Below are 12,031 nucleotides of genomic sequence, written 5' to 3' on the forward strand. Positions count from 1 at the left end.
TCCCTTCTCTGTGGAGTGAGGCCCAGAGAGCAGCCATGGGACATGCAGGCTGGAGGGAGCCGGGGGTCCGGGCTTAGAACCCAGCTCTGGGTGGCCGCCTGCCGAGCGATATCAGGGAACTCCCAGCCCCTCTGGGTTTTGACGCCTCATCTGGTAGAAAGGGGACAGTTCTGACCCCAAGGTTGTCATAAAGACGGGACAAGTCCCTCTGCACCTCAGAGCGAGCACCTGTCCTCCCTGCCTCTCGGTTTTGGTTCTGGGGCCCACAGGACAAGTCCGGGCTCTGGGAAGGACGCCTTTTGCAGGAGAATAGGATGGGCTTCGTGGCTTAGTGTCTTGCCCTGGATTAGCTCCTGCCTTCTCCTCCAAGAGTGTGTGCAGCCCCTCGGGGTGGGGAGCACAGGAGGGAGGCTGGGCAGGGAGGTGCAGGCCCCTCCGACCTGGGGTGGCTGCTTCGCTCCGTCCCTCGGCTCCCGAGCCCACCCCCTGTGCTGGGGCTGTTCGCCCACCCTGGGCTCCCACACCCGCCCCTCGGCCGTCTTCTCCTGCAGACTGGTGGGGATCCCTGGTACCGGGGCAGGGGTCACAGACCCAGCCATGCTGCAGCTTGTCCCTGAGTCACCAGCCCTCCCCAGGATGGGCAGCCAGCCCAGGGGTCAGCCGTGGGTCCTGAGGGACCTGGACAAGAGCCGCATGGGGTGACCAGCGTCTGGCTGAGCAGCAATCAGAGCTGAGCGAGAGGCGCAGCAGACGTGCGTCTCTGCCGTCAGGGGAGAGCTGGTGTCCAGCCGCTGCTGAGTTCCAGCCTCTCTTTCCTAGGGAAGCCCGGCCCCCGGCACAGCCCCCAGGCAGGGAGCGGAGCTTTGGGGTCCTCAGGACGACACCCAGCCCAGCAGGACCGCAGCCGAGGAGCTGTCGCAGCTGGAGGACAAGGTGGCCGTGGCCATCTCCGAGGTCCAGCAGGCGGAGAGCGAGGTAGTGCTGCCGACCCGGGGCACGTGGCTACATGGATTCTGGCCACAGCCAGTGACCCAAGCTTAGAGCTTTCTCTAGGGCCCTGAGGTGGAAAACGAGTGTGGGGTCTTCTGTGGGAAGCCCCACTCTGCCTTTGCTCTGGGTGCCACGGCGAGGGGCGGGCAGGTGCGCAGCCAGGAGTGGGGCTGGACGCTGCCGTCGTGCCCTGCACCAAGCCGACTGGGGCACACGCACAATTCCCGGTGCTTTGGGCCCAGGGCCCAGTGCTGGCCGGCGTCATCCTGGGTGCCCGAGCCGAGGAGCCCAGTGCTACGTCTGGGTGACGGGTGCACGGATAAAGAACAGAGGCCGAAGGGCAGTGCTGTCACATTTGGCCACCCAGGGGCAGCCAGGGGGGCTTGGGCACACCCCGGAGAGTTACAAGAAGAGAGGGCTGCCCCACAGCACGCCTGCACCCACAGCGCCTCCTTCCACTTCTCCTCGTTGCCTGGAGCCGCTCCCATTAAGAGGGGGGGCAGGCCAGGCCTTGCCGGTCATTTGTCCCCACTTGCACTCACAAACTGTGAAGGACCTCCAGGGTGTCAAGTGTAGGGCGGGGCCCAGGTGATGTGGCCGTGGCTGCTGTGGACCTGGCCTCTGGGGTAGAGCACCTGGGCAGCAGGCAGGCAATGCCCAGGACCCACTCGGTGGACAAAGGGGACCATTTGTGGCAGTGACGCGGGAGGCCCACAGGTGCTCAAGGGCTAGCAGGAGAAGCTGGCGTGGGAACTCCAGGGGGTGGGAGTCCAGCGAGCACAGAGGCCCTGAGGTGGGGCTGAACTTAATGTCCGGGGTCAGCAATACAGCCCTCAGCCTGGAGCGGGGTCCAGGGAGTGAGGGAGGCCTGAGAGGTGGGCAGGTCTCAGAGGGCCATGGGGGCCTGCGAAGAATCAGGACATCTGGGGGTCCGTCTGAGTCAGGGTGACGGGGCCTGGCTTCTGCGTTCAGAGGCTTCCTTTGGAGCTGTGGAGGGAGCAGGACTCGAGCACGGTGCTAGAGGGGATGCAGGGGTCAGGTCCGCCAGGCCTTCGAATCAGCCCAGGAAAGCTGCAGCTGGAGCCTTTGCCCCATCCGCATTGGTCTGTCCCTTAGAGCCCAGCCACTGCCCCTTCCCCAGGCCCTGCTGGGGCCAGACCTCCGTACGCCCCTCCAGGAAATGTACAGCCCGTTTCCTCTCACCTGGGGGTGGCCATCAAGGAACCCCGACTCCTCCCCAGCGACCTGGGAGATGAGTGACGATGAGCCCCTGCAGCACACCTGCTTTGGACGCCAACGCAAAGGACAAACATAAGTAAAATTGGCTCCATGAGTGAACCAGGCGGCCGTGGCTCTTTCTGGTCCCTGACTTTGAGAGGGGAGAGCTGAGTGTCAGCCGTCTGTCTGTCTGACTGTGTCTCTGTCCACTGCCCTCCCAGGTCTCAGATATTGAGTCCAGGATTGCAGCCTTGAGGGCTGCGGGGCTCACAGTGAGACCCTCAGGAAAGCCCCGGAGGAAGTCAAACCTCCCGGTGAGTGGAGGGGCTCAAGTGGCCTCGGGGGGGCAGGGGGTGCCCCCAGCCAAGAGTGCATGGTGGTCCCTGTGGGTCTGAGACTAAGGGTCCCGGGCCAGGCACTGCCCCCCTCCCTGAGCTGCCTGCCTTTGCTCCCCGGGCCGACTGGTAGAGCGCACCGGCGTTGGGATCCTTTCAGGCTTGTTTCTCAGTGTTTCTAACTGACATTCGCTCTTTACGAGGCGGCCTTCAGCCCCTGCCGTGGGAATCTGAAACACACAGACACTTTAAAGTCCTAAAGAAGCAAACCAACGTAAGGAGGCTTAATAAACTGCCATTTTAAGACAGGAACTGCTAAGATACTTGGATGGGGGAGCAGGTCAGCAGACCTTTTGGAGCTCTGAGACCCACATTATTCTCCGCTGACTCCAGATAGGGTCTTTCAGACAACCACACCCGTGAGGAAAATGCTAGAAGCTTGAAGTGCTGTCGGGGAGCCCCAGATGGGGTTGCCAGGCAAAGTGCAGGATACCCAGTTAAATTTGAACTTCAGATAAACCACCAGCAATCTTCTAGTAGAAGTAAATTCCATGCAATATTTGGGCATACTTAAATGCTAGAAAGTTGTTCATGCTTATCTGAAACTGACCTTTAGGTGGGCATCCTGCGTTTTAATTTGCTAAGTCTGACCACCCTAGTCCCCAGGCACTGGTGTGGTAGGCTGGAGCAGCCATCCCAGCTCTCTTGGCCAAGTATTTGATGAGGCCGTCCTCTGGCACGTCCAGCTGGGCCCCTGACCGTCCACCCTCTGGCTGCGGGTGTAATGAGGTGGCAATGCTGTAAACGTTTCTTCCTTGTCCTCCAGATATTCCTTCCCCGGGTTGCCAGGACGTTTGGTCGGATTCCTGAGGACCCAAATCCAGAGCCTTCAGATGAGGGCGAGGTACGTGCCGTTCCCTCCAGACTCTGGTGGTAGCGAGACCAGCCCACGGCCACCCGCAGACCCGGGTGGGGTGCTAAATGGGGGTGCTAAAGTGTGCAGACCCTAAGAGCATGGGCGCGCTCATAGATTGGGCTCCTCAGAGTCAAACACCGCGACAAGGGTGCATGTGGAGGTGTTTATGGGGGAATGCCCAGGAAAAAACAGTAGGGGAGGGAAAAAGGGCAGGAAGGGGAGGAAGCAAGCAAGGATCTGATCAAGCGAATTCACACAGAGGGCTTCAGCTCAGTCCTCGGGGAGCTGGGGAGACGTGCACCCCAGGGGGCCCTGCTCAGGCCTGAGGAAGCCGGTGTTCAGCCCTCGGCCCCGGTCGTCCCTGGACTCACCCATTCCTTCTGCCCTTCCCTGCTTGGGCCCAGCAGACCAGGGCAGGGCTCCATGTGCGCAGATCTGGTGGCTGAGAAGGGCAGATGCCCACCACCACTTGTCGGGATGGCAGTGCCCCATTAGCAGGTGGCAGCACAGAGGGAGGAGGGCGCCTGGAGGGAGCCACATCTCCTGGCTTTGGGCCCTGGCAGTCACGAGTGTTATCAGGGACCCCTTTCCGGTCACCCTGGGAGCCGGGCCTCTGTTCTGAGGCCAGCCTGCTGGCCAGCAACCCCCATCATGAAGAACTACCCATTCCTCTTAAAGCAACAACACTGAGTATTTCTGTACAGGTTGAAAAGGTATTTCGAATCCATCATTCCGTCTGATTTTGACATAGCCTGATGGGCAGGCATTCGGGTCAACTCTTTTCCACCCACTCTGGGCCACAGCGGGACGTGCCCCAAAGCCGGGCAGCAGCTTTGCAGCTTGTCTCCAGGTGCAGCCCACAGAGCAAGCCGGCACGCTCCTGGGAAGAACAAATGGGGAAATGGGGCCATTTTCCTCTCTCCACCTTCCCTGAAAAGACAAATCAAAGAATGAATTTCTTATCACACTGTAGAGAGGAAATTGACAGGAAAATTAGTTCCCGGTTCAAGATAAGTTAGGGAAGGAAAGGTCTGGAGACATATAACCGTGGGGAGCTGGAAATTGTGTCAGGTTCAGTCAACCTCCCGGTAGCCCGTTAAAGACTGATACTGGCCCATTTTCCAGACGAGGAGACTGAAGTTCAGAGAGGGCAAGTCGATTGCCCGTTTCACACAGTAGTTAGGTGGGAGAGCTGGGACTTGAACCCAGGTCTGTGGGGCTGAAATGTGTGCTCTTGCCACCCTCCCACCCAAAGTGAGCAGTTCTCCAAAAGCCACGCACCGAAAGCATTCTTGAGAGCGTGCATCTCCATCCTGTTAGAAGCTCCGAAGTTGCCAGAGCTTGCAAGCTTGCTGGCCCGACTGGACTCTGGAGGAATTATGAGAACTTCAAAATTAGCCTCCAGTGTTCCTAAAAGTTACAATTTAGCTGAGGCCCAAGACGTTTTCTTTTTTCTAGGCAATGGCCGTGCCCTATCTTCTAAGGAGAAAGTTTGATAACTCCCCTAAAAGTGCAGGTAAGGCCTCTGCTGCCCTCACTCCCGGGGGTCCTGGGAGATGGCAGGGGGTGCACGGCGGGGGAGCCAGGCCCGGCAGGGTGCTGTGCCATCTTCCACCACCGGGGGAGCTGTGCCGGCCACGCTTGGGGACCCGGGCCGGGTGCAGGGGCCGCTGTGAGGGTGTCCTGGGCCACAGGAGCTCCCTGCGTCCTGCCCACCTCGGCTTCGTGGTGCCAGCCCCCGGCGCGTGCAGGGCCCTTCTCACCGCTGCACCCAATGGGGAGCCCTCCCCACCCCTCCCTTCCAGGAGCTTCTCCCCACCCCCTGGGGCACATCTCCCCATGTCCCTGTGCCACTCACCGTCTGCCCCAGTCACGTGGCCCCCCACCCACCCTGTGCCTGCTCCCTCGCTGCACCCCCACCCAGCTCCCTGCAGATACTCAGCTCAGCCCACAGCAGAGCTGGTGCCCAGTACCGTTGGCAGATAATCCCTGGATTCGGGGTCATGTGTGGAGCAGGAGATGGCAGGGGAGGGGCCACAGGGAGGCTGCAGGACCACCGGGTGCAGCCCTTCAGGGGGTTTCCACCAGGCCTCGTGGGCTAAAATCCAAATGGAGGCTCACGTCTCAGCTGGGGGGTTTGGGGGTCCTCGAGGCCACCCTGCGACTGGCTTCGTGGAAGGTGGACTTGGCCAGTCACGAAGCTCTTCCTTTGGGTCCGAGGCCAGGGGGTCTCACTGCAGCCCCCGGAGGCTCACAGACACGCCCGGGCCATCCTGCCTGTCCTCTCCCATGCAGCCGAGACGTGCCTGTGGCCAGCTCTTCTCAGTTCACAACAGCGATCTTTTTAACAGTCCTGATTTGTAGTGTTTGCCGATTTCCGTGGTGTCGGATTCCAGGCGAGTCGGATGTCACCGGCCACCGGCACCCCCCACCCATGGGGCACAAGCCCCGAGCCAGGCAGGGGCCCTGCGGGGCAGTGCAGAGGTGGAGATGGGCTGGTGTCCGCCCGCGGGGCTCACCTGCTCCTGGTAGAGCATGGACAGCTAACCAGGGTGCGAGGCCCACCGTGCAGCCGTGGCCCCAAAAGGGACCTTCTGTCCCCAGGGGCAGCGTGCCAGGACCACCGGGGCCCGTGGTCGGGTCCCAGAGTTAAAGGGAGTGGAGGCATCAGACCCCAGAGCGCCCAAGAAGTGAAGTTTCTATTGTTTTGCCCAAACGGGGATTTCTGAGGTCACGAGGAAGGATTGTAAAGCTCGCTGCAAAGTAGAGGAGAAAACCTCGGGCTGGGCGGTTACTCGCACGACCACCAAAATGCAAACAGTGCTTTGTTCAAGGGTTTCACTGCTGTGAAAACATCTCGGATGGGATATATGGATTTTTATGCTACTTCCTCCATGTTTTAGGAGGCAAAGCCATGTGTTTGGGGTAAGTTTGCAGCTAATAAAGCCCCGCGCCCTCTGTTTCCTCGAAGGCAGAGACCGGGAAGCCTTTGAGCGGCAGGCGGAGTGCCGCGGCTCCCTGACTCAGCGGAGCCACAACCGCAGGAAGGAGAAGACGGGCCACGTGTTTGCGGTAACCCTCCCTCCCACCTCCGGGGGGCCTTTAAACTTCTGTGAGCGGGGAGACTGACATATTGCTAAGTCTTCTGAGTAAGGGAATTGAGATACTTCAGCCAGAACCAAACCAGAGAATCCGAGCAAAAAGTCCAACGTGCGCACCATCAATTAAAGGGAAATTGAAATCACTTTTACAGGGACCATCAAGCGACAAGAGAAGGCATGGTCAGTGATCGCCCATCCCGGGGCTGGTCTCAGCGTGCCGTCCCCGGGCGACAGGGACACACTGGGACCCACCCGCCGGCCCAGGCAAGGCTGGGGCACCCGGCTAGCTGAGCACAGGGAGGCCGCTGGCACCAGAGGCTGCGTCCAGACTCCGTGGGAGGGGGCTTCTCCAGGCCCGGGGGATACGGGGGGCACCCCGCAGGGTTGTGTCCTCCCACCATGGGACCGCGTCCAGGACCCTTTCTGACCCCTGCTGCAGCTCGGGCTTTCCCAGGCAGGAGCCCTGTCCTCTCGCGGCGCCTGATCACACCCAGGGTCTCCCCAGCGGGGAGTGTCCGTGAGGGACACTCACCTCTTAGGCTCACGTAGGCCCAGCCTGTGGGAGCTCCTCGGGACACCCCCACCCCCTCCCGTGCCTGGCCGCGCTCGGCTGCAGACCCCAGGTCCCGCCCCGCCAGGATTCTACTGACGAGGGAGTCGCCGCGTGCTTGCTACAGTTGGGGCCGGGGGGTTGGGGAGGAGTTTCCCCCATGAGAAAGCTTAGAGGCCAGGTCAACCCCACATGCCCGCCCTTTGCACCCCCCTGCGTGACAAGCTGGGCCGGGCGCCTCCGGGCTGACCCCCGTGACCTCCGGTCACAGCACGCTGCCCTTGCTTGTGGGCATCTGTGCCTCCAGGGGGGTGGGGAGGGGGTGTCGTGTCGCAGTCCCTGCACCTGCCGAGCTCCTCTTGCCACTCCTTCTCCGCCAGTGCGGGAACGGGGTGCTGTGGCTTTGGGGGGCCACTGCCTCCTCCCCAAGAGGCCTCCAGGAGCTGGGCTCGTCAGCTGCCCCCCACCCCACGCATAGCAGCAGGAGCTCTCCTGGTCCTTAGATTCCACACCGTGGGGTTGTGCAGCCACCCCAGGGTAAGGGCTTCGCAGACAGGAACTGATGTCCTCCCCAACACCCTCGCTGTTAAATGAGGAAACTGAGACCCAGAGACACGAAGCATCAAGTCCAAGGTCATAAATGGCTGCACCCCGACCTCGAAGAGCGCCAGCCTCAGCCCAAGCCCTGAATTTGCAAATGTGCCGTGGCCATCCCAGGGCCGAGCCGGTGGCCCTGTGTGTCAGGGGGCAGTGGGGACCTCAGGGACCCCGGCCCCGCATCCCCGCGGGCGCTGCCTTTAGCAAGGGCCTCAGGCTATGTCATGACAGTGTGAGCTCAGCTTTAGGAACCCAGCTGGGCTCAGAGCCACGGGCTTGAGTCATCGAGAGCGGGGACCAGGCAGCCCCACCAGCGAGGGGACACGTGGGGCATGGGAACCTGAGAGCAAGATGCCCGTGCTTGTCCTTCCTCGGCCAGGAGCGAGGTCACCTGCGGTCCCAAGCCCTGTGCCACCCCCTCCCCACAGAGCTCCTGTGATGCCGAATAAGAAAAGTGCCTTCAAATTAGAATAATGCCTCCCTGTTGCTCAGCGATTTAATTGTTCACCCCATTCGATGATGGCTGGTGTGTTGACCCAGGAATTCACAGGGTGGAGATCCAGGCAGAGAGGGGACAAGCCAAAAAATCATAAGGAAGTTGACTCATGCCTCGGAAAATGTAGAGGAAGGGTCTGACCAACATGTGCGAGCGTAGGCGCGTGTGTGCGTGCGCACCTGTGTGTGTCTGTATCTCTCTGGGGTGGGTTCCCGTGTGTGTGTGTGTGCACACCCGTGTGTGTCTGTATCCCTCTGGGGTGGGTTCCTGTGTGTGTGTGTGTGCACAGCCGTGTGTGTCTGTATCTCTCTGGGGTGGGTTCCCGTGTGCGTGTGTGTGCACACCCGTGTGTGTCTGTATCCCTCTGGGGTGGGTTCCTCTGTGTGTGTGTGTGCACAGCCGTGTGTGTCTGTATCTCTCTGGGGTGGGTCCCTGTGTGTGTGTGTGTGTGCACACCCGTGTGTGTCTGTATCCCTCTGGGGTGGGTTCCTCTGTGTGTGTGTGTGCACAGCCGTGTGTGTCTGTATCTCTCTGGGGTGGGTTCCTGTGTGTGTGTGTGTGTGTGCACCCATGTGTGTTTGTATTTCTCATGGGCTTGTGCCCCATGGGGTGGGGGGCGCCGGTGGCCGGCACTTGTCGCTTGTCACTTGATGGTCGCTGTAAAAGTGATTTCAATTTTCCTTTAATCGATCACACACACGTTGGACTTTTTGCTTGGGTATCTTGCTTGTGTATCTGTGTGCAAGCCCATCTGTGCACACTTATGTATGTGTGTGTGTTTGTGCTTCCCAGAAACCCGTGATGACCCACCAGCCCTGAAGGGAGGCCCGCTCAGAGCAGGGCGAGCAGAAGCCCAGCACCTGTGCCCCTTCACAGCCACGGCTTCCCTGCACGGCCCCTGCTCCCTGCTGGACGGTTTCCCCATGAAGACACACCTGTCCCTGGGGCCCCACGGGGGAGGTGGTAATGGCTCCCCCCCCACCATCCCCACACCCAGGTCACACCTGCCCGCCTGCTCGGGTCTGCGGGAAACCCCTAAGCCGATATTTCCTTCCTTTAGGACAACGCTCTTTACATGTCTGAAGGGGCACACGACCTTTCTTCCCTGTGATCCTTTTACCCCTCCGGCCCCTGGCTTTATCTTGCCTTCAGGAATGGAATGGAGACGGGGTGGCTCGGATGAGGCCCCAGGCCCGTGTGTGGCCCTGGCTGCGGGGGCTGAGTGGGGGCAGGTGTGGGCGTTTCTCTGTGGCTGTGACTGGAGAAGGAAACTGGGCATCAGCACAGATGCCTGCATGGTGACCAGCTGACAGTGAGGGCGGGACGGCACCCCCGCTGCTGCCGCACCCACGCCTTTTCTGCGAGTGCACCCACAAGCCCTGGCATCGGCTGACGACTCCGCAGCCCGGGGCCTCCGGCGGCAGGTCCAAATACAAATGCAGTTTTTCGGGGACTGGAATGTGGGTTGATCTGCGTGGCTGGGCTTCAGATTCTCCAGGGATTCGTGGAAAACATAGGTCTGCTGCTTTTTCTCACTTGTCTAATGGCACAGCTCCTAATTCAGTGCTAGAAACTATTAAAGGATTCCTGGCTAGATGAAAGGGTGTCTCTTTCTTTTCTTATGTGTGCCCCTCCTTATTCTCAAAGAAGATTCAAATAAAGGGGAGACCCCGAGTGTCCCAGGCACCCTGGGTGCACTCTGAGAAAGAGCAAAGGAGGATGCAGACGCTTGAGGCCTGGGGCCCTCGCTAGCCATTTTCCTCCAGTACTAACTTGAGCACAGAGAACTTCCCACCCCGAAACAGAGCACACAGACTTCTTTTTTAGAATGTCCTTCTCAGGAGGACTTAAACTGTTGCACATGCCCTCACTCATTCATTCGTGCATTCATTCATTCGGCAGACTATCTAGCCTGCCAGTGCAGGAGGCCCAGTTCTCAGCACTCATCTCAGGGTCTCACCGAGATTCTGAGGATGTGCGTTCTCTCCCCAGGATGTGGGTTCTCCCCCCAGGATGTGCGTTCTCTCCCCAGGATGTGCGTTCTCTCCCCAGGATGTGGGTTCTCCCCCCAGGATGTGCGTTCTCCCCCCAGGATGTGGGTTCTCCCCCCAGGATGTGCATTCTCCCCCCAGCATGTGGGTTCTCCCCCCAGGATGTGGGTTCTCCCCCCAGGATGTGGGTTCTCCCCCCAGGATGTGGGTTCTCTCCCCAGGATGTGGGTTCTCTCCCCAGCATGTGCGTTCTCCCCCCAGCATGTGCGTTCTCTCCCCAGGATGTGCGTTCTCTCCCCAGGATGTGGGTTCTCCCCCCAGGATGTGCGTTCTCCCCCCAGGATGTGGGTTCTCCCCCCAGGATGTGCATTCTCCCCCCAGCATGTGGGTTCTCCCCCCAGGATGTGGGTTCTCCCCCCAGGATGTGGGTTCTCCCCCCAGGATGTGGGTTCTCTCCCCAGGATGTGGGTTCTCCCCCCAGCATGTGCGTTCTCCCCCCAGCATGTGCGTTCTCTCCCCAGGATGTGCGTTCTCCCCCCAGGATGTGCGTTCTCTCCCCAGGATGTGGGTTCTCCCCCCAGGATGTGGGTTCTCCCCCCAGGATGTGCGTTCTCTCCCCAGGATGTGGGTTCTCCCCCCAGGATGTGGGTTCTCTCCCCAGGATGTGGGTTCTCCCCCCAGGATGTGGGTTCTCCCCCCAGGATGTGGGTTCTCCCCCCAGGATGTGGGTTCTCTCCCCAGGATGTGGGTTCTCCCCCCAGGATGTGCGTTCTCTCCCCAGGATGTGGGTTCTCCCCCCAGGATGTGGGTTCTCCCCCCAGGATGTGGGTTCTCTCCCCAGGATGTGGGTTCTCCCCCCAGGATGTGGGTTCTCTCCCCAGGATGTGCGTTCTCCCCCCAGGATGTGCGTTCTCTCCCCAGGATGTGGGTTCTCCCCCCAGGATGTGGGTTCTCCCCCCAGGATGTGGGTTCTCTCCCCAGGATGTGGGTTCTCCCCCCAGGATGTGCGTTCTCTCCCCAGGATGTGGGTTCTCCCCCCAGGATGTGGGTTCTCCCCCCAGGATGTGCGTTCTCTCCCCAGGATGTGGGTTCTCCCCCCAGGATGTGGGTTCTCTCCCCAGGATGTGGGTTCTCCCCCCAGGATGTGGGTTCTCCCCCCAGGATGTGGGTTCTCCCCCCAGGATGTGCGTTCTCTCCCCAGGATGTGGGTTCTCCCCCCAGGATGTGGGTTCTCTCCCCAGGATGTGGGTTCTCCCCCCAGGATGTGGGTTCTCCCCCCAGGATGTGGGTTCTCTCCCCAGGATGTGGGTTCTCCCCCCAGGATGTGCGTTCTCTCCCCAGGATGTGGGTTCTCCCCCCAGGATGTGGGTTCTCTCCCCAGGATGTGGGTTCTCCCCCCAGGATGTGCGTTCTCTCCCCAGGATGTGGGTTCTCCCCCCAGGATGTGCGTTCTCTCCCCAGGATGTGTGTTCTACCCCCAGGATGTGGGTTCTGCCCCCAGGATGTGGGTTCTCCCCCCAGCATGTGCGTTCTCCCCCCAGGATGTGGGTTCTCCTCCCAGGATGTGCGTTCTCCCCCCAGGATGTGCGTTCTCTCCCCAGGATGTGTGTTCTGCCCCCAGGATGTGCGTTCTGCCCCCAGGATGTGGGTTCTGCCCCCAGGATGTGGGTTCTCCCCCCAGGATGTGGGTTCTCTCCCCAGGATGTGCGTTCTCTCCCCAGGATGTGGGTTCTCCCCAGGATGTGCGTTCTCTCCCCAGGATGTGGGTTCTCCCCCCAGGATGTGGGTTCTCTCCCCAGGATGTGGGTTCTCCCCAGGATGTGCGTTCTCCCCCCAG

At 60.7% G+C, this 12,031-nt stretch overlaps 1 protein-coding gene across 1 annotated transcript in view; it reads left to right on the forward strand.

The window, feature by feature from the left end:
• Positions 1-9,804, forward strand: part of MLPH (melanophilin) — a 50,539-nt gene extending 40,735 nt beyond the window's left edge. The window contains exons 24-29 of the mRNA XM_077151806.1: positions 820-975; positions 2,430-2,522; positions 3,370-3,447; positions 4,918-4,975; positions 6,431-6,531; positions 8,996-9,804. Of these exons, the coding sequence (XP_077007921.1) occupies positions 820-975; positions 2,430-2,522; positions 3,370-3,447; positions 4,918-4,975; positions 6,431-6,531; positions 8,996-9,022 (513 nt within the window). The 3' untranslated portion in view covers positions 9,023-9,804. The remainder of the gene's footprint in view (positions 1-819; positions 976-2,429; positions 2,523-3,369; positions 3,448-4,917; positions 4,976-6,430; positions 6,532-8,995) is intronic.
• The last annotated feature ends 2,227 nt before the right edge of the window (positions 9,805-12,031 follow it).

Source organism: Tamandua tetradactyla, chromosome 3, assembly GCF_023851605.1.
Source record: "Tamandua tetradactyla isolate mTamTet1 chromosome 3, mTamTet1.pri, whole genome shotgun sequence".
Taxonomy (NCBI): domain Eukaryota; kingdom Metazoa; phylum Chordata; class Mammalia; order Pilosa; family Myrmecophagidae; genus Tamandua; species Tamandua tetradactyla.